The sequence below is a fragment of the Notothenia rossii genome (genome assembly GCF_949606895.1).
Source record: "Notothenia rossii genome assembly, chromosome: 7".
Classification (NCBI taxonomy): domain Eukaryota; kingdom Metazoa; phylum Chordata; class Actinopteri; order Perciformes; family Nototheniidae; genus Notothenia; species Notothenia rossii.
The window spans coordinates 7759610-7787585 of record NC_136905.1 but is presented as its reverse complement, the minus strand read 5'-3'; the positions used below and the strand labels follow the sequence as shown (position 1 = coordinate 7787585).

The 27976-nt window shown below is 40.6% G+C and overlaps 1 protein-coding gene across 4 annotated transcripts; it reads right to left on the bottom strand.

Annotated features, from left to right (window-relative positions):
• Positions 1–42: 42 nt before the first annotated feature.
• Positions 43–27008, bottom strand: pex5 (peroxisomal biogenesis factor 5). Of its 4 annotated transcripts, none has more exons than XM_079691226.1 (17): positions 26800–27008; positions 21863–22007; positions 20361–20399; positions 20099–20216; positions 19125–19271; positions 18836–18920; positions 16484–16574; positions 16189–16311; positions 13817–13930; positions 12684–12767; positions 11235–11354; positions 9513–9656; positions 7585–7655; positions 7107–7325; positions 5806–5971; positions 4748–4905; positions 43–1975 (listed from the first exon to the last, which is right to left on the bottom strand). In XM_079691226.1, exons 1-17 carry the CDS (start codon positions 26958–26960, stop codon positions 1729–1731), a joined length of 2232 nt encoding a protein of 743 aa, XP_079547352.1. In that variant the 5' UTR covers positions 26961–27008; the 3' UTR covers positions 43–1728. The 4 variants fall into 4 exon arrangements, with proteins under 4 accessions (XP_079547352.1, XP_079547354.1, XP_079547353.1 ...); XM_079691228.1 differs by lacking the exon at positions 26800–27008 and adding an exon at positions 24684–25085; XM_079691227.1 differs by lacking the exon at positions 13817–13930 and having other exon boundaries at positions 26800–27007.
• Between the last annotated feature and the right edge of the window lie 968 nt (positions 27009–27976).

Sequence of the window (27976 nt, the reverse complement as noted above, 5' to 3'; positions counted from 1 at the left end):
CGCCATTTTGTTCATTGACCCAGAAATAAATAATCTGCAAACGTCTGGGAACCAAAGCTTTATTGCTGAATATTATATTAAACATTGCAGTCAGGACACAACTTGCCTGAACACAATTATAGTGCAACAATTATGTTACAATACACAATATGGCAGAGAGCATTATCTTACAACGAAGCAAATTGTTTTACAAGAGCGTTATGAAAAAGAGCAAGAGAAGGGAGGAGCCCAGAGAAACCGTTCTCAATGATATTACACACACACACTTAACGAGTACTTTTACTTTTGATATGCGATGAATTCAAATGAATATTACTTAAGAGATGTGTCCTCTCAAGATTTACCTCCTGCAATAAATCCATATCAGTAGCATTATTTACAGGTGTGTGTGTATTACTTCCACAATGAGCTGAACAACACACACACACACACACACACACACACACACACACACACACACACACACACACACACACACACACACACACACACACACACACACACACACACACACACACACACACACACACACACACACACACACACACACACACACACACACACACACACACACACACACAGTAACAGTCCCGCTGGTTGTCAGTTCGATATCCTTGTTGATAATTGATTACTACAAAATTAAATAACATACAAAAAAAGAAAGACAAACGAGCCTCTGCAGCATCTGATTGGTGTTTGAACTCTGAGCCTATTCCTTCTCTTGGGAGCACTTTTGTTAAAAAAAAAAGCAGTACTCTTTTTGATGTCACAGCAACATTGTACATTTAATTACAAAACTGTAGAGAGTTTACAGTTCGATCTACAGCCTACTGTGGAGGGAGAGAGCATCGAGAGTCATGATGAACACTACCGGAAGAACACAGAGTGCTACAGGAATGACGTAGCATAGAGTTAGCATCGCACTGTGTCAACAACAACTCAATGGGATTTGTGCAGAACATAAGCTCTATGGCAAAGAAAGGTTTTTGAGATTTGGACACTTTTTGAATTGTGAATGCAATCAGTTGAAGTAAAAAGCCAATGTTAGGATAAAAACAAAACTACACCACGGTCACATGATTCCAAAGACTAGCTGGGTCGTGCGATGTGAAGAAGTTCAATGTGAAGATGTTTAATATCCCAAGCAACCTCTGTAGTTACATTCAGCCCCTTGTTAGCCATCACCTTTTTGAGGACATGTTGAAGTTTCAAAGTGGGGTCTTACCGACTTCCTTTACGTCATAGCACAACATGAGAACACCTCTTAAGCTCGTGTTAACCACAGACCTTATTTCAAGCATCAGAACCAAAAGCCTTTTCAACGAAACACTGACTTCAAGAGAAGGAAGAGCAAAGAAACTCATGTCGGATGCTTTATGTCTCCTTCCCGCGGCGCTCGTGATTTTCTTTCTTCATGGAGAACACAATTCAAATTAACAACAAAAGTGACATTAAATCAAACCCATTTCTTCGGATGAACAGAGTCAGAGGAAATGTGCGGGCGGTCCAACATGTTGAACACAGTTTGTGGTTCATCTGGCTGTGTCTTCCAGACTAATACTGCAATGTTTTTGAAGTCATTTAAGAGCACATGAAACCACGAGCGACTGTCTCCAGGATGATTCACAGTGTCTTCCTCGTCCACTTCTCCGTCACCGCTCCTCTGCTCTTCATTCAGTCTCCCAGACATTTCCCTCCCAGCGAGACGCACTCACACTCGATGTGGCTTCATTCTGTCCCGCCCTCAACCTCCCTCTGGTAGAAGTGAGCCAGCAACGTGTCTAAGTCTCGTCGGTCGGCGGCAGCGTACAGAGGGCTCTCTCCCATCATGCTGAGCGCCATGCGCAGCGTGGACCAGATGTTGTCGGACATCATGGTGGCGGCGGCCCCCCCGGGACCCCGCGCTGCCCTCGCTCCGTCCACTGATGCCTGGCGCTGCAGAGACAGAGCCTCCAGGAAGTGCTCCACCGCCTCTCTGAGGAAACAGGAGGGAGACAGCAAGAGAGGATGAGTAACGGCTACTGTTACTGTAGGTTCTGATTATAGAGAGAGAAGTCCCTCCCTTCCCGGGGGGGCTCCATGGGACCTTATTTAGGATAAAGTATGTATTGAAGTCAATGGAGAGAGAAAGATTATCTTTCGATCCCGTTTGAATTGTGCCACGAATTACACATACGATGTTTGTCAATTTAAAAGATAATTTTGCAAGTCAAAAAAATAAAACTGTGAAGTAACACTTTCTTTGTGTGAAACCGCTCAATGAACTACATCTCCCATCTCGCACCACACACCCAGACGGCCGTCACGTTGGAACATTTCACTTCTTTCTTTCAGAATGAGGCGGAAAGTATTAAAAGAGGTGAAAATCACTCCAAGTCTGGGCATGTTGAGAGCTGTACATACACACAAGGGGAGTGAGTCGGTTCCTAAGAGCCAGCATGCGGGACCGGGATTCTGGGATTTGTAGTCTTTCTAGTTGAGTATTTTTCATAGTCTTATATTTCAACAGTTTTACGACAAATTATCTTTTTAAATTGACAAACATCATATGTTTAATTTGTGGCACAATTCAAACGGGATCCAAAGATAATCTTTCTCTCTCCATTGACTTCAATACATAATTTTTCCGAAATAAGGTCCCATGGGGCGGAAGTAGATGGGCGGGACTTCGCCTCTCTATATCAAGGAAAATCTTAGGTCACAGGCTCCTCCAATAGTGCAACACAATAACACAGATAACACATAAAATAGTGCAATAAATACAAATACAATAGAAATAGTGGAAGGAGAGTCTACAAGATATTGGAACATGATATATTGGATAAATAATTTGTAATTTTCAGACGGATGAATGTTATGGATGTCCTTTCAAAAGTTCAGGTGTTTATCACAATAACACAACATTACATGTTAGACGCTTTTTATCCAAAGTGACTTCTATTCTCAATCCTGTGGACAATCCCCACAGGAGCAATTTGGGGTGAAGGGTCTCAGGGACACAACGACATGCTGACTGCAGTGGGGTTTGAACTTGCTGTCGTCTGATTCGAAGATGAGCGCATTAACCCACTGCGCCACACGCCTCCCTACCACTAATAAGCATTGCCGTGATATCTGTTTCAACAGTTACTTTATTTCTTTCATTTCTGTATTATTAGTTTTGTATCTTATCTTAATTTTGTACCTATTTGAATCCTGTTTTTTCACTCTGACCCTGTTGGTGCTATGAACGCATGAATTTCCCCAAAGGGATAAATAAAGCTCCATCTTATCTTATCTTATTACATCACCATTGCTAAGGAGGATCTGGTATATAGATGGGGGGGGGGGGGAAATATCAGAAACACCGGCTTTCATTGTAACACAGTATCATGAAGTGCAGCCTGCGAAATGATCATAAAGTCAAACCCTGACTTATCCGATGTATTAAACTGTGTTGTTTTTCACTACCTAATGAAGTGGCGACTGGTTCTTTTACCCATTGCTGTTGACATATAGTGAAATTTAAAAAGGATTGCACCAGGGTTTGTTACACACTATTATAACAGATAGAACAAGAGAGCCCAATCAAATCAAATCAAAAGTCACACAGAGACACTTGATGGTATTCCATTTAAAACTAACATGATGTTTTCCTAGTAGAGGAAAGTGATTTTGTTAAACAATTTTTTCTAACACTGGTGCTACACAGAAACTATCTTTTATCAAATAAAGAAACCCACGTCAAATCTTTAGTCCGACAGCTTACATTGGGCATATTTAATGTTCCTATCAAAGATCAATATAGAATTAAAGAATTGGGAGGGATGAACCCCTCTGTAATGGTCTCACATGCAGAGCACACACAGGGACATGTGTTCTCTGCTTTTAACCCATCCTAGTACCAGGAGTCTAGTACTAGGAGCAGTGGGCAGCTCTTGCACAGCGCCGGGGAGCAATGGGAGTGAGGGGGGAAGGGGGGTGTCCGGTGCCTTGCTCAAGGGCACCACAGCAGGGCAGGAGGTGAACTGGCACCTCTCCAAGTAGCAGTCCACACTCCATATTCAGGTCTGGTCGGGGCCTTGAACCGGCGACCCTACCAGTCCAAGCCCCTACTGACTGAGCCACTGCCGGACATCAACTCATGTGTGGATTACATTTCGTTTTAGTTTTCTAGGCCACCTTGTGCTTTTATAATCATTGCAGAAAAGGATTCCCACACTTCCTACCACAGCAGAGAATAGTTATAGATTCACCAAATGTTCTTTTGTAGTCTGAACGGAGTGTAAATCATTCATGGGTTCAGTTTAATGTAACACTACACTATACTACTACTGATTTCTCTTTTTGTATTACTGCCGAATTGTATTCCATATTTTATTCCATTCTATATCTATGTATACTGCTATATTTTACTCAAATTCCTCGTACGTGTCAACCTACCTGTTTCTGACCAAGCAGTTAAATGAATAAAACTACTTTTTAACCATTTTTGGTTAAATGAACCCTTTTTGAAGCAAAGGATGCATCAAAACTCACCTTTTCACTCTTGCCTTCAACTCCTAATCCACTAACCCCTCGCCCTTGTTCCACCTAGCTTAGCACTACTTTTGTTGTTATTTTGTTTCTACTTGACTTGCTTGTATAGCGCTTTGAGCACCAGGAAAAGCGCTATATAAATCAAATGTATTATTATTATTATTATTATTATTATTATTATTATTATTATTATTATTATCATCTACAACCCAGAGTCTCCCTCCCTCACCTGTGTGCCCCCAGGTTGACGCAGCTGATTCCCAGGTTGTATCGACTGCGGATGAACCCTGGCTGCAGCTCCAGAGCTCTCCTGTAGGCGGCCACAGCTTCCTCTGAGCGGCTGCCGTTAGCCAGCGTGGCGCCCAACTTATTCCACAACAGGTAGTCCTAAAAGAGACAAAAAGAGGGGTCAGAAACAGGCAGAGCACGCAGCACGAGGTCAAGTAGGGTGCAATAGCTGCCCACTGCTCCTAGTGCTAGACTCCTGGTACTAGGATGGGTTAAAAGCAGAGATCAAATGTCACTGTGTGCTCTGCATGTGTGACCATTAAAGAGGGGTTCATCCCTCCCAATATATATATGGATCTTAATCATTCAGGTTAGGATTTTCATATTGCTTATCAATTTTGGTTCTTATTGGTTCTTTGATGCGGTCCAAACAAACCTATGAAAATGTCTTCTTAAAAGGTAGGGTAGGTAAGAATGGAGAAACCAGCTCGAGTGCGCTAGAATTTGAAAATTACTAAAATCTGCCACTTCCTCACAGAGCCCCTCCTCCAACACACACGAACGCGCACATGACCAATGAGGGCACGAGATAAGTTTGTGCACAGATGGAAGGCTGACAGGCAGGTAGGCCATCCAGTTATTTTAGCCGGGCCGGCTCAGATGATTGGTCGTGCTTTCTACAGAACTACGGCTTCCACAGATGACATTTTTTTAATGTATTTATTGTCAAAGCACTTCAGATATTCATTGCTATCGGGACGTTAAGAGCATTTCATGGAATATAACAAAAAGTGTATCTGAAGTGAATTACCTACCCTACCTTTAAATCTATATTCATATTCACAATTCACTTATGAAACTTGTAAAATAACTGCATCCCGTTATATTTACGTGCTGTCATTAGAAATATGCAATATCATTCTGTGGATTACCTTCTTTGTTATACAAGTAGCAGCTATTAGAAACAAACCGAACCCGTGTTGTTGGTTGTTCATGTAATCAGAAACCAATCCTAACGAGGACCGACGTTAGGATCTCAGCTCCGGCTTCTTCACTGACCTGTGGGGTGACTGAGAGCGCGGCGCTGAAACAGTCCACCGCCTTATCGTACTCCCCGCTGAGGTTGAAGAGGACTCCGAGTCCACACTGCAGCTGCGGGTCAACCTGAGCCGGGTCGGAGTTCGCTGCGTGCAGGAAGAGCGACTGGACGTCTCCAAACAAGGATCTGTGCGAGAAAAACAGAAGGAAAAATGCAAAGAGTTAGAAAACGTTAACACACTATATATCACACTCTAAATCTAAACTTTAAAGAAGACGGAGGCCGTTTCTTAATCGCGAGGATGCTTGCTTGGTAGCACATGTCTTCCGAGTCACTTGCTTCAGAAGCGAGGCAAGAATCCTTCCTGGCATTCGGAAAATGAAGAGTGGAACAGGCTAGCAAGTGTGCGTCATATGAGAGGCCCCGCCTTACATTAGGGTCTAAGGACAGAGGGTGTCGTACTGTCATACTGATGTTCTGTACAAACTGTGAAGTCCACTGAGACAAATGTAACATTTCTAAAAAAAATAATTTTTTATTGATTTTCCGCCACAGATTTCGGGAAATTGGTCCGTGCGCAAAGCATTGTGGGGATTTGAAGGACGCGAAGTCTACCCATGTGCAGCCTCGAAATTTCCCCCAAACCAAGGACGCGGCCTCGGTGGAATTCCAGGTATGCTGGACATTGGAACGGTCCTGCTGCGCCACTTGATGACGTAGCATCCTTGAAATATTGGCTTGGAAGCCAGTATCCTCGTGATTGAGAAACGGCCAGAGTGTCGGCGGCACTTTGAAGCAGCAACCAAACGCTGACGTATGCACAAAGGTGATTCAAAGCCAGTACAGGGGAAAAGGGCGTTAATGTTGAATAAAGTGGATTATTTCTCTTGCTTTCTTTTTTAGATTGTGGGAAACATTTGGTAAAGTAAGACTGAGACAGTTAGAAGACAAATCAATTAGATGTGTAGCTAAAGAATAGTCATTGAGAATACATTTTAACGCCAATATGTCACATGCCATTCCTCTTAATACAATATATGATAAAGATTTAACTGGATCTGCAGGTTGAGTTTTTGTTGTGTCTCGTCAAAAATGTTGGTCTTGTCATGTTTATTTTTTGTCTCATCAAGCTCCACGTTAATTGTTACTCATGTTTTGTTAAGTCATTTTTGTCTCGTCTCCCACTTGCTTAAATAAAGTATTTTTCTTATACTTTAACTCTGTTTCCTGGAGTCGTGCATTTGAGTCCTACTACCTTGTGTTTCAAGTTCGTGCAAATTTTACCTCTGAAACCAGTCAGAATAAAGTGTGTGTGACTCACTCTGGCAGCAGGGATCCGAACCTCTCCCTCTCCTTCTCCCTCTCACTCGCTCCCTCCTGCCTCTGGCTCTCGCTCTGCTCCCACACTGAGCGGTACTTCGGGTTGTGCTTCAGCCAATCACGGAGCGTCTCACAGGCCTGCCTGTGCAGCGACTCGTTGGTGAAACTGACCGCCAGCGCCATGAGAGCCGTCAGGTTATCGTTCTGCAGCTCTATACATCTGAAGAGAGAAGGGGGAAAACAATGAGAAAGAAAATGTTAAAAATGGTCGATTAAGTGGTGCCTACAGAAACAAAATCTAAAAATTTTTTTAATATTATGTTACAGACTTACAAATTGTGTGTAATAACTTTCATCATCAGTTGGTACAAACAATGACTTATAGAGGTTTGTGTGTGAGGGTGTGAACCTTTTTAACCTTTTTATTTCCAGTCTATGGTTTAAACATTTTGAAGCATTTTGCAATTTTGACATCTGACCTGCGGAGGGCGCTGATGGCGGCGAACTCCTGCTCGTTCTCAGCCTGACAGGATCCCAGATACTGCCAAGCCTGGATTTAATGACAATAAATATACAAACAACACATCATCAATACACCTGCCCTCTGTGAGGAGACAGACACGAGGAAAATCACAAGTTAGGAGACACTTTAGACGGTTTTTACACGTGGTAATCATCAGAATACTTGATTTATCACGGGGGGGAATTCGGTTTTTGTGACAGTATAAAATAAAAAAACATAAATAAATATAAGATTTTATGGTAAAATAGTTTATAATAAATAATAGAATATAATTAAATGTTTATATTATTATAATAAGCCAGGCGAAAATGTACAGCTAGTACTACAATATACTGTATATAACAAAAATAAATATGTAAAAATGTTTATATGTGCAATATAGACATTAGAGTTTAAGGATAAATTCAGATCTAAATGAGGAAAATCACTCAATTAGAGGGTAATCAAAGAATAGTAAACTTTATAATAATCGAAGGATCTAATGTGTTTTTAAACGGAGCAGAATTAGAACTAGTCCCCCACTTCAAGTATCTTGGAGTCATACTGGACTCGAACTTGACTTTTAAGAAACATATTAAGAAAGTATCCAATAACATTAAATTCAACTTGCAACATGTTAAACAAATTAGACCTTTCTTAACTGTCAATGCTGCAAAGTCATACCTCCACTGCATGATTCTATCCCACATTGAATACTGTTTGACAAACTGCTCGTTTGCTTGTGCCACAAACCTGAAACCCATAGAACAGCTGTACACGAGAGCTATCCAGGTGTTTGACAGAAAGCCACATTCATACCACCACTGTACCATCCTTGAGAAACACCATTTCTTAAGTTTTGACAATTGTCCATCCATCCATCTTCTCCCGCTTATCCGTGGTCGGGTCGCGGGGGTAGCAGTTCCAGCATAGAGCCCCAAACTTCCTTTTCCCTGGCCACATCAACCAGCTCTGACTGGGGGATCCCAAGGCGCTCCCAGGCCAGCGAAGAGATGTACCCTCCACCTGGTCCTAGGTCTACCCCTTGGTCTCTTCCCAGCTGGACGTGCCTGGAACACCTCCCTAGGGAGGCGCCCAGGTGGCATCCTAACTAGGTGCCCGAACTACCTCAACTGGCTCCTTTCGACGCGAAGGAGGAGCGGTTCAACTCCGAGTCCCTCCCGGATGACCGAACTTCTCACCTTATCCCTAAGGGAGACACCAGCCACCCTGCGGAGAAAACCCATCTCGGCCGCTTGTATCCGCGATACAATTGTTTTGACAATTGTAAGTCTTTTAAAAGTATATGTGTTTTTTTATAAATGTTTACATGGACTGCCCCCCCTCCCTCAGGGGAATTCATCCACAGAAAACACACTGGACGCTGCACTAGTTCAGAAACCAGAGGAGACTGTGAAGTCCACCGCAGACGGACCACTTTTGGACAAAATGTCCTCTCCATTAAAGACAACTCTTTGTGGAATAGCCTCCCAACTGAGACACGGGATTGCCCCACTCTCAATAGTTTTAAAGGTCAACTCAAAGAATGGCTGAGAAACAAACAAACGTGCGATCACCGCTAAATGCACTTTAACACAGGGGTATCTACTCTGGCCCTTTATATGTCGTAGCTGCTGCATTGTGTTACCATGTGGTAAATACTTGTGTATGCTGCTCTTGCTCTTTTGCACTTTTTGAATAACATGTATTTAGCTTTTACAATGTTTGTAAAATGTAAACTTCTTAAATGTTTTATGTGAGGGACTGCGGATGGAAATGGGCTCAAAGCTAGATCTGTTACGCTTGACACATCTGAATGTTTTAAGTGTTCATGACCGTGCATTGTCCCTGGGAAATAAACGATTAAATAAATATAAAGTCACTGAAAGGCGGTAGGAGTCTCACCAGCTGGTTGTCTGGTTCTTTCTGCACGGCGCTCTCAAAGAACCGCACGGCACCGGGGATATCCCCCGCCTCCATCCTCTTCACCCCCTCGGACAGAGGGTCCGGGTGGGACAAGTACGGGTTCTCCTCTTCAAACTGATACCCCTGAGACAAAGAAAGAAAACATGGAGAACAGATTAGATTGGATCTTTTTATCCACACAGCATGAAAAGAAACCAATGCACATGAAGAAGAGTAGGAAAATAAACAAACTGTATAATCTGTGGACTATCCGTCACGTCAGAATCAGAATCAGGTTTATTGCCAGTTAGGTTTACACACATGCGAGGAACTTGCGTTGGTGTATTTTGGTGCAAACATGAACACAGTTAAAAAGGATAAAAGGTAAGAAAAGCAACCAAATTATGAAAAACTATTCGAAACAAACCTCTTACATTAATGCACACAATGTTGACAATATCTGGGTTTTTTACTGCACATATTTTATTCCATTCTATTTCAATGTAATTACTGCTTTATTTTATATTTGACTATATTTTTCCTTATTCTTAAAATAGTTCTCTATCTGTGTTTTTTTGAAATTGTTGTTCTTCTTTTATGTATGCACCTCGACATCAAGTCAAATTCCTTGTACGTGTCAACCTGGTAATAAACCTGATTCTAACATTAAGATATAGAAAATGATTTACATTTAAAACTACGTAAAGGGCCAACTTACAGCCAAGGATATTATTCACCAGAGATCAGATGCAAAAAGCAGACACAGAATCCCTCTTTGGACTTAGGTCCACAATTATGTGGTAAAAAAAATGGTCCTTGTTTTAAGACAATGCCTGCCTTTCCAAGAATGTTTCATCAATAAATGGAAAAAAACCAAACTATTTTTTATATTTAAAATCTGTAACGAGGAAGTGGAGGAGCCAACAGGTTCCGACGGAGGGAGAGTGGATGGACGTGATTCATGTGTAATGGAAAAGTTGTGCACTGAGACTACGGAGTGGAACGTTTGAGAAGAGGTGGAAGGGATGGCGGGATTTGGTGCGGCCCACAAGACTAGATTTAGTTTTTTACAGTGGCGTTTTTATATGTACAAAGGTGGTGGGGCACAAAAAACGTAGATGTCTATATATAAGCTTCTGCAGGGACGTGCAGTGAGGTTCATGGCTGGTGAGGCACTGACTCTTCAGGTTTACAAATATTATATTTTTCCCTAAATCAAAATATAATATTATTTTCAAAAGCTTTTTTAGTCTGATGCTTTGATTACTTTTAAACAGACAGTTCAACAAAAGGATACCCAAAAAATGTAATTTTATCATTTAAATATTTAATTGTTCTCTCTATGATCCCATCTTCAATAAAATGGCGGTCTTACCTTGACTTGAAGATGAAGTCTATTTGCCTATCCTTCTGGACAAAGATCTCTATTCATTTTTTGTAAAAGTCCTCCTTATCTTCTTGTAGTTTCAAAAGTCTATCATAAATCTAATCGATAGATTTATGATTAGAAAATTATAAAAGTAGAGTAGACATGTGGATATTATCCACATTTTTTGGTAATTATTATTTTAATACTTTCTGCTGACACTAGGTGGGGCTGCCCCTAATGATGACCAGTCGCCACTGGGTTGTTTTAAAAAGAGGACGATAGCCTAATGGCCGTTAAAGAGCTCTTGGCTCCGAGCAAGAGATCATTAGCCCTGATGTTTCTCTGACGGGTACCTTGTCATAGGAGGTGCTGAGCAGCTGATCGAAGTCCGACAGCCAGGGGTGGCTCTCTGCGTCTCTCTTGGCCATCTCCTCCCACTCCTGCTGCAGCTTCTCCCAGAAATCCACATCACTCTGACAGAACGACACATCATCACCTCACATTATACATCATCCTGGACTATAGACCTGCTCGACCTTTACTTTCTCAAAGGACAGACGATGGTGTATTGATGCGGTTTCAAAGCGTAAACAAGTCAAAAGAGAAACTCCTACTCTCTGCAGCACTTTCTGCACTCGATGCATTTTGACCTGTCACCTGTGTGTTGAATTTGCACTATCCTCCTTTTAATGCACAATTTCATCGTTGTACCTTTAACCTAAATGTATTTTTACATATGTCTACTCAATGCTATTTTTTGTTTTTATGTTTTGTCTTTTACTGGTAACTGTATTCTGTGTGATATCAATTTCCTGTGATTAAAATCAGAGTACTGTGAAGCACCTATAGATGAGAGTAACGGCCCGTCAACACAGCGGCTTTGGAAAGAGCTTGCCGGCGGGCGTGTCTGAAGCCCGACCAACGACCAATCACATGAATCTCCCGCCCCTGACACACAAGCAGCGGTTTGATTGGCTAGAGCTTGTACTGGCATATGATTTGATTGGCTGACGCTTCCACCGAAAGCTTCAGAAGCTTCAAAAGTTGAACATTGCTCAACTTTTACAGCCTGAAACGCTCTGCTTCCCACAATGCAGTTTGGCGAAAAGTGACGTCACCCCATTCAAAGCGAATGGGCAGAAGCTGGAAGAAGCTTCCAACGCTGCTGTGTGGACGGGCCGTAACACCTACGTCACTTCCGGGCGAAAATTACGGCCTCGCCCACTTTAGGGGGAAAACAACGCTGTCATTTGAATGGCGGTCAATGCAAATTCTGACGTTTTTGCCAATCCGATCAGAAATGTAAGAAAACCGTGGATTTGTGGATCTTCAAAGAGCCCGATTACGATGGCCAGACAGGCAAACAATTACATTAAATCATTGGAAATCGACAATCGGGCTCGATATAACCCAGATTTGCGTCCAATATGACGTAATATCAGAAATGTGGACCCACGGAAACAATGCCCGACGCGTTTTGGACGTAACATGGTCTTTGTTTACATTAGCAAGCATCGCTAACACTCAGAGCTAACCTGTAATGGAGAGAGTACATGTGTAAAAAAACACAAGCTCCGCCCCCTTTTCGTTTTTTTCAAGCTAAGGACCCAGAATCAGCACTTTAGTAAGAGGGCAAACACAGAGGGATATGAGGGATGTCTAAAATACATGATCTGTTTGGTATTTTGAGCAAAACACATCATAGACATGTTTTTATATATTTTATACATCCGAGACCCATAATATATGCCTAAATAAAGCATAACAGGAGACCTTTAAGTGGTCTTTTATTCTCGTCTCACCTCCACTGCAGCTTTAGCTTGCTGGAAGTCCGGCCCTGAAGTAGCAAACTCATCGACCCAAGCTTCAGCCGAGTCGTGTGAAACCTGAGCAGCAGAACAGAGCGATGAGAGACGCAAACACGAGGCAGCACATTCTGGCTATACAAATGTCAATAGAGCCAATAATGGAGATATTAAAAACAGGGAATATATAGAGGGGAGGGAATGAAAAGGAGAGGAAAGAACAAACACAGGAAAAGCTCAAACTCTATTACAGTTCTTTCAAATTAACTTCTCATTATTTTAATATTACAGCTACAACAAATATAACTGCTCTAGTAGCACAGCTTAGGTATAGCAATATCTGCAGCTATGACTTAAAGGTCCCCCATTATGCAAAATCCACTTCTTCATGTCTCTTCTACATCAACATGTGTCCCCTCTTCTTCATGTCTCTTCTACATCACCATGTGTCCCCTCTTCTTAATGTCTCTTCTACATCAACATGTGTCCCCTCTTCTTCATGTCTCTTCTACATCAACATGTGTCCCCTCTTCTTCATGTCTCTTCTACATCAACATGTGTCCCCTCTGTGGAAAGAGACTCTGAAAGTTTCAGGAACAAAGATTCTCTCTCTTTTTGTCCTGATCCATTTATATAAAAACCTGTCTGAAAATGAGCTGATCAGATTTTGGCGACTTTGTGATGTCATAACGATGTTTTGGCTTGTGTAACCATTAGCCAATCAGCAACCAAGGTAACCCCCCCACCTTATCACCTGAATCTCCTCCTAGAGCACCATTGAGTTCTTTGTAACCAAATCTCTCTCAGAGGGGTGTGGGGAGGGGCTCCTTATTTTCATCTAAACTGTAACAGACAGAGAATCAGCACTTTGGAAATAGGGCTGAAACAGAGGGGATTATGGGTAATGCTGCAATGATCTGTTTGGAGCCAATCAGAGACAGGTTCTGTATATATCTGAGACCTATAATATATTGATGGAAAACAGAATAATAGGGGACCTTTAATATTACACAACAGCTACAGAATAGTAACTGCTGAGTGTATCTTACTCTATGTTAGCTCTAGTAGCTTAAATATAGCAATATCTGCAGCTATGAATTAATAAAACCTATCGACCTCAGGGGTCCTACCTGCCTGACGACCTTTGCCCACTTCCGAGCTTGTTTAGCTTTAACTTTCTCATTCTTCTCCTCCCTCTCTGGAGGCTGCAGGGGGAGACTCCCTCCCCCCGTCTCCGTCAGGAACTATGGAGGGAGGGAGGAGGGAGGAAAGGAGGCGAGAGGGAAATGGGGCGATGTTTCGAGGAGTTTTTTTTTTTTGGAGGGGTAGGCGGAGTAGGAGGCATTTCAGGTAGTTTAAGGATTAAGGAGTAGATGAATGGAAGTTTTTAATTGAGGAAATGACAAGCCGAGAGTTTGAAGACAGGTCCAAAAACATGGGAGAGAGACATGTCAGAGTTAGAGGGAAATTACAATGAAGCTAATGTGAGCAGATATACACATGCACTGTGTGACAAGGACGCCCGTTGCTGCCAGGATTACATTTTAGATTGCTGTATATCAAATAAGTAAAATCTTAAGATCTTAAGCAAGTTAACGGTCATACATGTGAGTCTATTTTCCAGTACACACTGTGTGTCTGTTACCACTGCTCTCAGTTAGTATTCAGTACTGTAGCTCTGTTTTTCTTTCACCAGTGTATAAGCCTTTGTGGTTTTAAATAGCCTACATTTTTTTTTTTAAAAACGAGTTTAGATTTTTTTTTTTTCTCAACTCCATTGAAGCTCAAGCTGCAAATCTGCTCCTTATGTGGAAAACTCATATGTTTAACAGGCTTATAATGCGGCATTTTTTATAAAACAAATGTCAAATGTGTGAATTATGGGTCAACATTTCAATGAACTAAATCAATACAGTAAAATAAACGAGGGTACAGTAAGTCAATATTTAGATTTAATAGGCGAAATTGTGATTTATTATCTCACGACGTGGATTCATTATGTCCTCCTTTTGATGAACTGCAACGTATGTCTTTCATATCGAACTGGCAGAAAGAGACTTCTTTTGATTTTAGGGGGAGAGTCTAATTAAATAAAGCAGTTTTCTGGCATCAGCCTGAGTTGAATGAAGTCAAAGTAATTATTTAAAACCGCGAGTTAAACTGAGGACACATTGTTCACATTAAAAAGCTAAAAACTCAAGAAGGGTAGTTCTCTTTTTGCTGAATAATTTCCATCTGTAGAGCTGTGCAGCTTCAAATTACAGCGAGGGCAGCGGTTGCTTTTGGTTACATCGGTGGAAAATGTTCCTCTGATGAGTCACATCACTTATACCCAGAGCTGTGACATAGTGGAGTACAAATACTTCGTTACTGTACTTAAGTACATCGTTCTGGTATCAGTACTTTACTCCACTACTTATTTTTTCTGACGACTTTTTACTTCTTACATTTTCAAAGCAGGCTGGTTACTTGCACAATCATGTTGAATGTCGTTGTTCTTTGTGCAATGACAATAAAGTTGTCTTAAATGTTCCTCAGAGTTCTTATTTATTTTGCATGTTATTTATAGCGAGGGTGATCTCGTCTAAGGTTAATGGTGAATCAAGTTCTTTTGAAACATCTGGACCTACTGTAGGGAAATTGAGTTTGTCTAAGAAAGCACCAGAGATGGCAAAAGTACACACATCCTTTAGTCAAGTAGAAGTGCAGATACTCGTGTTTAAAAATACTCTGGTGAAAGTAGAAGTACTGACTAAACTTCTTTACTCAAGTAAAAGTAAAGAAGTATGGGCTTTGAAATATACTGAAGTAAAAAGTACCCATAACTTTGTGTCCTTGGGCAAGACACTTCACCCTAATCTGCTGTATTCACTGTTACATGTCTGATATGCGTTACATTTACAAATACCTGTACTTTCTACTTCTTACATGTTGAACACAAATACCTGTACTTTCTACTTCTTACATGTTGAACCCAAATACCTGTACTTTCTACTTCTTACATGTTGAACCCAAATACCTGTACTTTCTACTTCTCTCATTTTCCAAACAGGCTGGTTCCTTTAGTCTGAATGTGTGTTTGGTGGCGTGATCATTATTATTTAGAGTCATTGCGTGCCTATTGATTTGAACACGATCCGTGTATCCATCATTTCCTGGTCTTCTCTAAAGAAGAGGGACCAATGAAAACTTTGTCATGTTGCCGTTGGTCACCATGGAAACATTCATTAGCTAACAATGACATTATTGTTCTATTAATATAAAGGGAGGTCAGGTACTCTTTAAAACAGCTGCTAGTTATGGGTACTTTTTACTGAAGGACACTTCAAAGCCTCTTTACTTTGACTTCAGTAAAGAACTTTAGTCAGTACTTCTACTTTAAACACCGGTATCTGTACTTCTACTTGAGTAAAGGATGTGTGTACTTTTCTGCTTGAACTGTGTAAAAGTGAAGCAGAGAGCCTCCCCAGAGTTGAATGAACCCCCCCTCTGCTCCTCGTACCTGGTTGAGGTGGGAGGCCCAGCTCTGAGCCTCCTCCGCCTGAGCTCTATCTCTCAGCTGTTTGTCTGTCATGTTCTCCACTGTCACACTGCCCTCTCCAATCTGCCTAATGAAACGCAGGAACTACACAACAAAAAGGACAACAAAAAAGGCATTTTACCATTACCAGATCCATACTGATGTGTTTCTTAGGAACTACTCTATAGAAGTGTTACAGAAAAAGAGAATAGATATGGTGATAGAGAATTTAAAGAGTTCAGTGAGTGACATGGAGGGACGTGAACACGACGCTCACCTCAGAGTTTTGTAACTTTGGGTCGTCGACCTTTGAGACGAGCTCATTGGCTGTTTGCCTCAGATCCTCCCCCGGCTGATACTCCTTCGTCCTGTCACATTATCAAAAACAAATGTATGTTAAACTGTGAGGAAGGAGTTAAACATGACTGTGTGTAAGTGCCTATGTACATAGGTGAATAATAAAATACAGAGTGGGGCTAATAATCCAAAAACAAGATCACCATTTTCGAAATAAAAGTCATACATTTAGAAATGAAGAAGCTAGAATTCTGTCTGATTAAAGTGAAGGACACAAGAACAAAAAGATGTGGGAAAGTGTGGGTTTCAGTGTTTCCGCCAGACCAGGGCTGAGAGGGCGTCCACCCCGAGAGCGGAGGTGTGACGTCACGTTGTGTCACGTGACTTGAATTTTGAATTGAGCCGTCCCTTATAGATACTGGGTGTTTCTCAATGTCGAGGACGCTTGCTTGGTAGCACATGTCTTCCGAGTCACTTGCTTCAGAAGCGAGGCTAGAATCCTTCCTGGCATTCGGAAAACGAAGAGTGGAACAGGCTAGCAAGTGTGCAGGTGTGCGTCATATGAGAGGCCCCGCCTTACATTTTCCGCCACGGATTTGGGGAAATTGGTCCCCGCGCAAAGCATTGTGGGGATTTTAAGACCGCGGAGTCTACACATGTGCAGCGTCGAAATGTCTTGCTACGAAGTACGCCGGGCTCGGTAGAATTCCAAGTATGCTGGACATTGGAACATTCCTTCGGCGGCACTCGATGACGTAGTATGCTTGAAATAGTGGCTCTGGAGCAGCTTTACTCGACATTGAGAAACACCCATTATCTCTTTACGTATTAGTGATGGGGATTCCGGCTCTTTTTAGTGAGCCGGATCATTTGGCTTCCAAACGGCTCTTCATGTTACCACAGTTTACCACGGAGCCGCAGTTTCGCCGATGCGAGGCTCCGGCGCTCGCAGTTCACGCGCGTGCTCTGCTAACACGCTTTGCTGGCGGTGAAAATAATCCCACCAGACTCGTTTTTTCCTTTTCGTCATTTCAAGCGGTAAAAACTCGATCTTCTCTCTAATTATTTATTTGTTTGGACGCCCTCGGCTCGAGTTCAGGGCGTCCCTGACAAATGGCGGCCCCCTGGCGGAAACGCTGTTGTTTAATCCAACCTTGCAAAGCGATGTAAGTAATGTGGTGACTTAATAAAAGAAAAACGTTATCCCTTTTATTCTCTATTAAAATGTGTTTTTCAAACTCAGGAGATTTCAGATTTTTCTCTTGCAAATGTTTGACAAAAATGAAAATATTCAAGTTATGTGAGTTCACAACTTTAAGTCTGCAAATTCAGATGTTTTCCCTCAATATTACCCCATTTCCCCGTCTTTGTCATTTATTTTCAAACCACAATGGAATATGTTGTCAAATAGTAATCCTAGAATATCTGGATTGTTCTACAAGAAGACTGGAACAAATACAATCACGTCCCATCCACACAGCAGCGTTAAAAAAATCTTCCAACGCTTCTGCCCATTCACTTTGAATGGGGTTACGTCACTTTGCCTCGCTTTTCGCCGAACTGCATTGTGCGGAAGCAAAGCGGAGATTTCCAGCATTTTCAGGATTCAAAAGTTGTGCAATGTTCAACTTTTGAAGCTGAGGTGGAAGCATCAGCCAATCAAATCCCGTTTATGCAAATCTGACAGTACAAGCGCTAGCCAATCAAACCGCGTGCAAGCTGGGAGAGACATACAGCAGTTCATTTTCTATATTCCTGAAAATGGAGGAGAAATTAGTTATTGCGGTAGCAAATCACCCGGTTCTTTATGACCAGTCCCGATTTACTTACCGGGGTAAAAACCGGAGGAACCAGGCATGGAGGGAGGTGGCAGAGACAGTGAGTGAAACTGGTAGGTTTTTCGCCTGTTTGGGGATTTTATATTCAGTTTAATTCGTTTTAACATTGCTATTGCTTTGTATGTCGGGGCGGGAGATTCATGAGATTGGTTGTTGGTCGCGTTGCTCGCAAAAAATCCCCAAGCTTCAGATAGGCCTAGCCCCAAGATTTTTTTCCGCTGCTGTGTGGACGTACCGTCAGGCTGAAGGTCGTACAAGCTAGTCATTTTGAGGTCAGTGCACTGTGTTGATGATTAGATATCTCAGAACAGACATGGTTAAAAGTTATAGGAACTTAATCTATGCTCAGAAATGCATTGTTCACCTTCTACTATTCTCTTTTTGTCTTGTATATGGTGCTCTTTGTATTAGAATGTACCTTAAATAGCTAATGATATAAGCCAATTCTCCTTTGGAATCGTTCAACACTCGAGTCCCTCATCCCCGTTTCTCACCATTCGCTCTCCTTGTCTCCCAGATCTCCGAGCCACAGCTTCTCCTCCGACTGCTCCAGATATTCCTCCGCCCAGCGACCAGGATCTGAAGCGGGGAGAGGGAGAAAAAGGATGAGCACATTGTGAAAAGCACACACTATGCAAAAAATAAAAGGATTTATCCGTAGCTAGTTCCCTCTGATGTCAGTGAGGATTGATGACGGATGACAGACTGATGATGATTACAGAAAAGATGAAGGGCTTGTGAAGCAAAGCGTGTTCAAAGAGTGAAACATAAGGGGGAGCAAACCTGCAGCCTCAGCGATAAACTCTTTCGTCCAATCAGCTTCTGCCGCTTCCCCGAGAGCCACGAGTCCCGGTGCGGAGGCGGAGTCCGGACCGGAGAGGAACTCAGCTGTCCAATCACCGGAGAGCGCCAAAGCTGCCACATCTGGAGCTGTGACGTGGAGGAATACGGTGCTTAAAACACAGGAAACTGTTCGTGCAAAGACTTAAAGGTCTCCTATTATACTGTTTTTCATCAATATATCACAGGTCTCAGATATCTACAGAACCTGTCTCTGATTGGCTGAAACACCAAACAGATCATTGCAGCATTACCCATAATCCCCTCTGTTTCAGCCCTGTTTCCAAAGTGCTGATTCTCTGTCTGTTACTTTAGATGAAAATAAGGAGCCCCTCCCCACGCCCCTCTGAGAGATATTTGGTTACAAAGAACACAATGGTGCTCTAGGAGGAGATTCAGGTGATAAGGTGGGGGGGGAGGGGGGTTACCTTGGTTGCTGATTGGCTAATGGTTACACAAGCCCAAAAATCGTTATGAAATCATAAAGTGGCCAAAATCTGATCAGCTCATTTTCAGACAGGTTTTTAAATCCCAGGGCCCTATCAGAAACGTCGCTATCAAAAACAATGTGCGACGTGTTTTGTACGTAACATGGTCTCTGTTTACGTTAGCAAGTATCGCTAACACCCAGAGCTAACCTGTACTGGTGAGCCTTTTTTTTTTTTTAAAGCTACGGACCCAGAATCACCACTTCTCGATCGAGGTGAAACAGAGGGATATGAGGCTAGAATGTTTGATCCGTTTGGTATTTTGAGCAAAACACCTCATAGACATGTTTGTTATATATTTGTATATATCAGAGATCTATAATATAGAATACAAATACTATAATATGAGACCTTTAAGCCTGACCCATCCAAATGCTGGAGAAAATACCTAAAAACCGGCTTGTAAAATACTGAAGTAATGAAGTGTACCTCTTTGTGGAGCTTGCCTGTAGCTCTGCTGGTCAATCTGCTGCATTTCCTCCAACAGCTGACCCATGTCAAATGTGTGAGGGGGACGAGGGGGCGCCTGGAGGAACTCATTCACCAGCTGCAGCACAAACATAGAAAAGAAATTCAGCTTTTCAGAGACCATATCAGGACATTTGCCCCCAGTGTTCTCAGGGCTACGCGGCTGAAATGCTTCTGTTATTATTGTACAGTGTTGAATGTGAAAATGTGAATAAGTGCTGACCTCTTCCTCAGTTGCAATTTCAATAGAAGAGGGAGGCATCTGAGAGAAAAAGGAGAACATTTGTTATAAAAACATGTTATTTTCAAGAAGCAATTTCATGAAAACACTGAAATATGAAGAGCACAATGTACGAGATGAGGATGATAGATTCAGCTGTCTGACCGAGAGTAGGCTAGAATATATTTATTGTCATTGTATTAATACAGAAAGACAAACCTTATCAATGCTATAATAAATAAACAAACAGTCGATTGATATCAGAAGATAGTTTTTTGTTAAGTAAATGTTTTGTAAGATCGAAAGATATTCAGTGTAATATGATATAAGACAAAGTCCCTTTTTCAGTTGCTAAAAAAGAATTGCTTTAATGATTAAGCACTTATCAAAATAGTTGGCAATTCTTTTTCTGTCAATTCACAAATTATTGCAGCTTTAAATCTTAATTGTGAACAGGCATGTATATATGCAAATACTATACATATCCACCTATGTCATGACACTTTTCTCTGTGCGCGGCAAAACAAGCTGAATGTAATAATTATGTTGGTTGTGGAAGCGCCAGTGAATGAGCCCCATTAACTGAGTTTTAAACATCACTTTAAATGGAAGATCCCCATAGGCCCCGCCCACTCGGTCGGATCCGCGATCGGCCCCAACATTGGCGATCGGAGCGTCCCTAATACAAAGCAACCTGTTACTTAGTCATAAAGTATTTATTCCATCTAGGGATATTGCCACACATGCCATGTCTGTTGTTAAGCAGCAACTTCATGTTAACACTAAAGTATGTGCCGTTGGTATCAATGCTATAATAAATACAGAAGTAAATAGTATAAAACATTTCAGAAAATAGTGAAAAAGTAAGAGCTGAAGGTGATGTCTTTAAATGTTTGTTTTGTCAGTTTAAAACAGGAACAGGAAATCCACATTTTTGAGAGGCTAAAAAATGCATTTTCTGCAATTTATTCATGAAAAATTACATATTTATGAAACCTAAAAGCAGCCGGTTACATTAGTCATGTATTATTTATTCCAGCAAAAGGTGTTTCCAAACATGCCATGTATGTTTCCCGATAGCACTGGCATTTCTGCAGTCTATAAATATTTTAATAAATAAGGTAAATACAAACAGGCTCAAATAACACTTTCAGACTGCTTATGAATGCAATGAAAACAAAACACAACAGGAGCTCCACTGTGTTGAAGATTTTTTTTAAATACTAATAGTCATGTTCATGTGATGTTTTGGTGTTGTTTTTGTTGTTGTTGTTGTTGTGTTTTGTTTATTTTCGTTAACTTTCAAGTGGGAACTAAGTATTTTTTTATAAGTTTTTGTGTTTCTCTTATTTCCCTACGATTCTTTTTGAGAAAGGTGTGGGTAATATAAGATTATTTTCGGGTATGGTGTGTTTATAGAGACATGTTTTGTGAATAATTGTTAAACCTTAAGTTGTGCATACCATGAACGGAACAATTGAAAATGAAATGTATTAGTTACTCACTGTAGGTGTTGAGCGGTGCCGCCATGCTCCCCCCTCCGTGGTCATGTGACCGGTCAGCTTCATGAGGGGATTGGCTCCCCCACACTCGGCCTCCACCAACTCCCGCATCGCCATGGCAACACAAGCACGAGGCAAACCCTGAGAACTGAGACGGGGAAAAGACAATCAAATACTGTCAGTGAGCAGGAAGTTAAAGGAATCATCGTTTGTTTTAATTGGACTCTTCTCAGTCAAAGTAAAGCACAGCATTAGATGCGTGTTAATCCATTTAAATCCAAAAGGTAAACTGCATAGGGGTGAACTAACGATTATTGTCATTGTTAAACATTTGGTCTACACAGAATGTCAGAAAACAGTGGGAAAATATTCTTTGCAGTTTCCAAGGTGATGTCCTTCAAATGCCTTGTTTTTATATGAGAATAAATAGAGAAAAGCATGAAATCTCCATATTTAAGACACTAATATATTATAAATTCTAAAATATATCCACATCCAACACTTTAAAATGTCTTCTTGTATTTCATAGCAGTGATATGCTATTTTAGCTCGTATTAAATGTTATTCTGTTTGCATTTCAACCTGTGAGCCCCGAGCCTGTTTTTCAGGTCTCAGGCTCGAAAAGGACATGCCCAGAACAAATGACCATATCTTCCCTTCTAAAGGGGGTACATTAATAATCTTTTTTCTCAAAGCAATGTTACATCTGTGAGTTGGATGTAGAAGAGTCAGAATCAATGTAGAATTTTTTTATTTTAAAGTAAATTCAGATTGAACATAGTAAAAAATTTTATTACTATATAATGTATTACTTATAGTGAAAACCACCTTTGAATGATGGTATGGTAGACTAAAAGCTTTAGGAATCCAAACTATAACATATAATAAGTACCTTGTTTCAAGTTTGATGCAAAAAAAGTGAAAGTTGACCTTTTTAGAGAGATTTAGAAAAAACCCCACTTCTGGGGTCATTTGGGTGCATTTTCCATATCTCTGGCCCCCCTCGGTCGATTTTGATGATTGACATCTCTTTCTAACCGTCAGAGCCAATAGAATCGAGGGGAAGTTCTTAAAATCCATCTAAACATTACCCATTGGTGAATGAGTGCTGCGCAGCCAGAATGCCCAAACCCGGAAGCTGTCATACACTCTCGTAGCTATCGTAGCAGCTAATATGAAAACTCCGTTATTGACATAAATATAGGTATTATAAAATGGATTATAATTTATCAGTAATCATTTCAGACACATTGGATTAACCTATGGATTAACCTTCAGCAGCGTTTTTATCGTTTTGATGCCATTGAACAACAGCAAACGGTAAGACATATTTTCAGTTTAGGCTCTGTAAAGCTACGTTGAGTGATGTCTGGGTTTGAGTTCTGATCGCTCAGTGATGATACTTATACCCCTAGAATCTGTGGAATCTCAGCTTGCTAGCTGATATCTTATTTGTATAGATCCGATAAGTATAAGTATGTATACCTAGAGTTCTGTGCTAAGTGCGTTAGCATTTTTTCACTCAGGGCTCATTTAGACGCTTCTTGTGAGACTTGGGTTTTGTTTCAGTAAAAATGGTTCGTATCGTCAGTTAGCTGAGTATGACACATTAATAGGTTGTTAAATGTTAAGAAGCCCTGAGACAGCTTAACAGGTTAATGACTGTTTAATGTATTTAATGTTATTTGACACTGTGTGTTTTTTGCATTATGTCTCCACACCTTCAATGTTTTTTCAAAAGATAAAACTTGATTTGCCTTTAACGATGAATTGATTATAAAATAGTTGGCAATAAATCTTCCGGTAATCCACAACTAGATTAGACAGTTTATTATTGCAGCTCTAAAACTGCACAGTCATAGGTCTGATTCCCGAAGGAAGATGACAGCCGCTGAGGCCCATTACGACACATTATGCAAAACCAAAACGAAGCATCCTGCAAAGGGGCATAGAATAACTCATGTGTAAAATTAACCTGTCAAGTGTTGTTTTGTTATCTTAGAAAATGTGTGAGTCAAAAACAAAATGCACGATAACAGACATCCAGAGTTCATTGAGGATTCAGTGTTGTGTCGAACGTGTCCACCACGCTGCACAGATAGTCTCTGTCACATCGACAAACTGAAGCTCCATCTGCTGTTTTCCGTGTCATTTCCTGGCTGAGGGTGAACCGTGAATAATGTGGATGTGATGGCCCGGCAGGCACAGACATTCACTTCATGTATCACTCTGCAGTAACTTCAGAGAGCTTTAAACTGCATTGCAGCCTTTGCAATGACAACAAGACGACATTTTAAAACGATACCACTTGTCTTGTATGGATATATTCCAAGACTATAGTTACTTTCATACAGGTCTGGGTATTGAACCCAAATACTTCTTTGGTAATGATTAGTGAACCATATGTCCACAGCACGAATATCCAAAAGCTTCTTATTTTATACTTTTCTCAGGATCCCCATAACCCATTACTGCAATAACAACCACTAGGATCCGCATAAAAGACAAGAAATACATTAAAATACCACATTTCTACAATTCACAATAACAATAAGAACAAAATCTGACAAGTCAAAAACTGAAAGCTGCTTGCAAATTCAAATGAAGTTGAATTTAATTAAGGAGATATTTCCAAATACATACATTAAATATGTTCCACATTTCGAGGTTTCCATTTGGACAAGTTCTTATCGACTTTTGTTGAGACTACATTTGTTTTATAATAAAGGGTTGTATGGTCATTTAAACGACACCCAGACGTGGTCGTCAATATGATTGTAATATTAATTTCAATTAGAACCTCATTTATCTAATGATCACTCACCTGATTGTCCAAAATCAAAACAATTAGGATCGTAAAATCCTTCTGACGCAGTTCAGCTCCTTCATGCAAATGAAAATAACATAATCAGGTCCAAGAGGAAACTTGCAGCTCAACTCACTGACTGACCTACATCACGGATGAACAGCTGACAAACTGTTGAACATGACGGCCTACTCAACTTTTCTATCCCCCCCTGGAGGAATACGTAATGCTAACAACTTCCATAATGAACTGTCAGTAACAGAACAAGTAACTCCCTGTCCTCCACTCAACTCCACTCTAGCAGTGTTCACTTAAAAGAAAAATATGAAGAGTCCACTCCTTTCACTCCTATCGTCCAGGCTTAACAACTAATTATTCCCACTGATTGAAAAAGCTGCTGTACGGTGTGATGATTAGGGTCAAAGTAAGAGGATCAGACACAGATATTAATACACCATCACTGATAGGACAGTGACACTTGTTTACTTGCTCACTCAGAGTGTTACATGCACGGCACGCACCACTGTCTGGTTTGGATTAGCCACCAGATAGAACATCGACAGACTACTGTGGAAAATCAGGACTGCCTCTGTTCAGGATTTATTCCCCTCTAGAGTCAGGAAACAGGCAGGAAACGTGAGCGCAGACCCTTCACACTACATTGTTTTAACATCTTCCCTCTGTTAGACTCTACAGAAAACACAAAAACAACCAGACACAAAAACTTCTTCCAGCAGGACGTCCCTCCTGAAACGTTAACATCACTGAAATGACGCTATATATGATCAATTTTACCCCAAAAATACATACTGTTGTTTGTAACATGCACATATCTTAACTGTTAAATCTGAACCTAAGCTGCTGTATATACTGAGTACATATACATGCATAGACTGCACATACATGTACTTGTATAAAGCAACCTTTTAATTTAGTCATTCAATATGTTTTTCACTGTATCTGCACTTCTGCTTACAGTTCACAGTAACAGTCTGATTTATAAATAAAAATCTATGTTAATGTTTAATTTGACTCTTGTTCAGCTTGTGTTTAATAACTTTGATGACTTTGCAGATTTAGGTTGTAAAGACAACATATAGAGTCAACTAATACATGTTTATATATTAGAAGTTAACTGTCAGCAGAATATCAAGTAATCCAAATAAGCCCCACATCATAGTTATGTCCACATAATCCATTAATAATTGAACTCCAGTAATATAATATATATGAATCTGAAATGGAGCGTACTGCAAAGAGAATACTTTTACCTCTGGTACTTTTTGATAATTATTTTGAACCTTTAAGTACAGTTTGTAGAGCTTGTACTTGTAATAATAACGTATTCTTAAACTGTGTTACTGCTAAAGTGATAGCTGAGTATTACTTCTATCACTTTCTTTTTCTGTTTAAGTATATTAAGGACAAAAAAGATAAATTCCTGTATGTCTGCTCATATCCTACCTGCTGCATTAACAGGGACAGAAGGTGTGTGATTATGTTCTGCTAATCCACACATAAGGTGGACACATGAAATCAATGCAATGTCAGTATTAAGGAATTATATATGTAATGTATGTCATCTTATATCTTAAAATGTTCTTATAGGCTATAAATGTCCCCGCTGTGTGACTAAAAAAATATTCCAGATTCTGTTTTTATCTTGTGTTTGTTTTGTTAGCATAGTTTCTTAATATTTATGTGTGGAGAGCTGAACGTAAGAATGTCCCTGTACAGTGAAACTGCCTGTTATACTGTGTACGTTAATATGAAATATTGAATCTTGTATTAAGGTGCTTTTTACCTGTCTTGTGTCAGAGCAGTTACCTGTACACTGATGGCATTGTTTAGCACGATGCTAACTGAGCTCCAGTCAGAAACAGATAAATTAGCTTCGTAAACGTTAATTATAAAATATGCTAGAACTTAGCCAAAATGCTGTCTATTAAATAGGAAATCAAACAAAGTCTATTTAAATAATAAAAAAATCGGGTTTGTCTTCTAACAATAGCGAATGTAGCTAGCGTTAAGCTAATAGTGAAGCTAGCTCCTGAAGGGCCAGTGCAGAGATCATTCCTGCTGTGTGTAGCCGGAGAGAGGCGTCTACAGACGGGCAGCGTGAGGTTCATCTTACCGCCGACAGCTGCTGCTGCTGCTGCTGCTGGAGCCGAACCGACACTCACTCCTCTCCGGTGTGTCCTCCACCAACCGTATCAAAAAGACAAGTGCCTCAGTGTGAAAGCTCCCAGTAACCGTGTGGAATATCAGCGCTTCTCCTTTATTTACCTTCCTCATCCATGACCCACAAACCCTTCACGGATCGCTCTGAGAGTGTCGTAACGTAGGAACGTAACGGTTGGTTTGGTATTCTTGAACAGGCTTACGTAATAAGACTCAGGGAGTTGAGAGCATTGGAACGATTGAAAGACAAAAGAGAACGTAAATTATTTACGTAAAATAAATATTGCGCAGGGGATCAAAGTCCAGTTGCCAGGTGAAAAAACACCCCATGAAGCAGTGGTGGAAGAAGTACTTTGCTTGTACTTAAGTAAAAGTAGAAATACTACAGTGTAAAAATACTAAGTTATAAGTAAAAGTCATGCATCGAAAATGTTACTTAAGTAAAAGTACAAAAGTATCATCCTCAGAATATACTTGAAGGACCAAAAGTAAAAGTGCATATTGTGCGTTGAAGCTCAATTCAGAATCATATGTATACTGGATTATGATTATTGATGCATTAATGTGTAAATCACAGATGGAGCTAATTTAGATTACCTACTTGTACTTATACTACTGCTAAATATCTTAACCTATAATTGTATATTATAGTTTATTTATATGTTTTATTAGCCACTAATCTGAATCTGTAAAGTAAATAGTAACTAATTTTGTTAGATAAATGTAGTGGAGTAAAAAGTACAAAATTGGCTTATAAAATGAAGTGGAACAGAAGTATAAAGCATCAAATAAGGAAAGCAAAAGTACCCTAAAATCTTAGTAGTGCCGTGCCGTGGGTCCACATTTCAGATATGACGTCATATTGAACGCAAATCTGGATAAACTCCGTTGTAGCCCCGTTTTTAGAGGTTTGGGTACGAAGGAAAAGAGAGAGGGTTTTCTTTTCTGACGCTGCGTGAGTTCCCTGACACACCGGGGGCACATAATAATGTATAAAAGACATCAAAAAGTGCATTTTGCATGATAGGTCCCCTTTAAACTGATTCTTCCAGATTAAATGACCTTACTTTTTAAATACTGTTATGTGCATTGATTCAGTTCCTGCTTTAACAAGAAAGCTCTCTCATGGA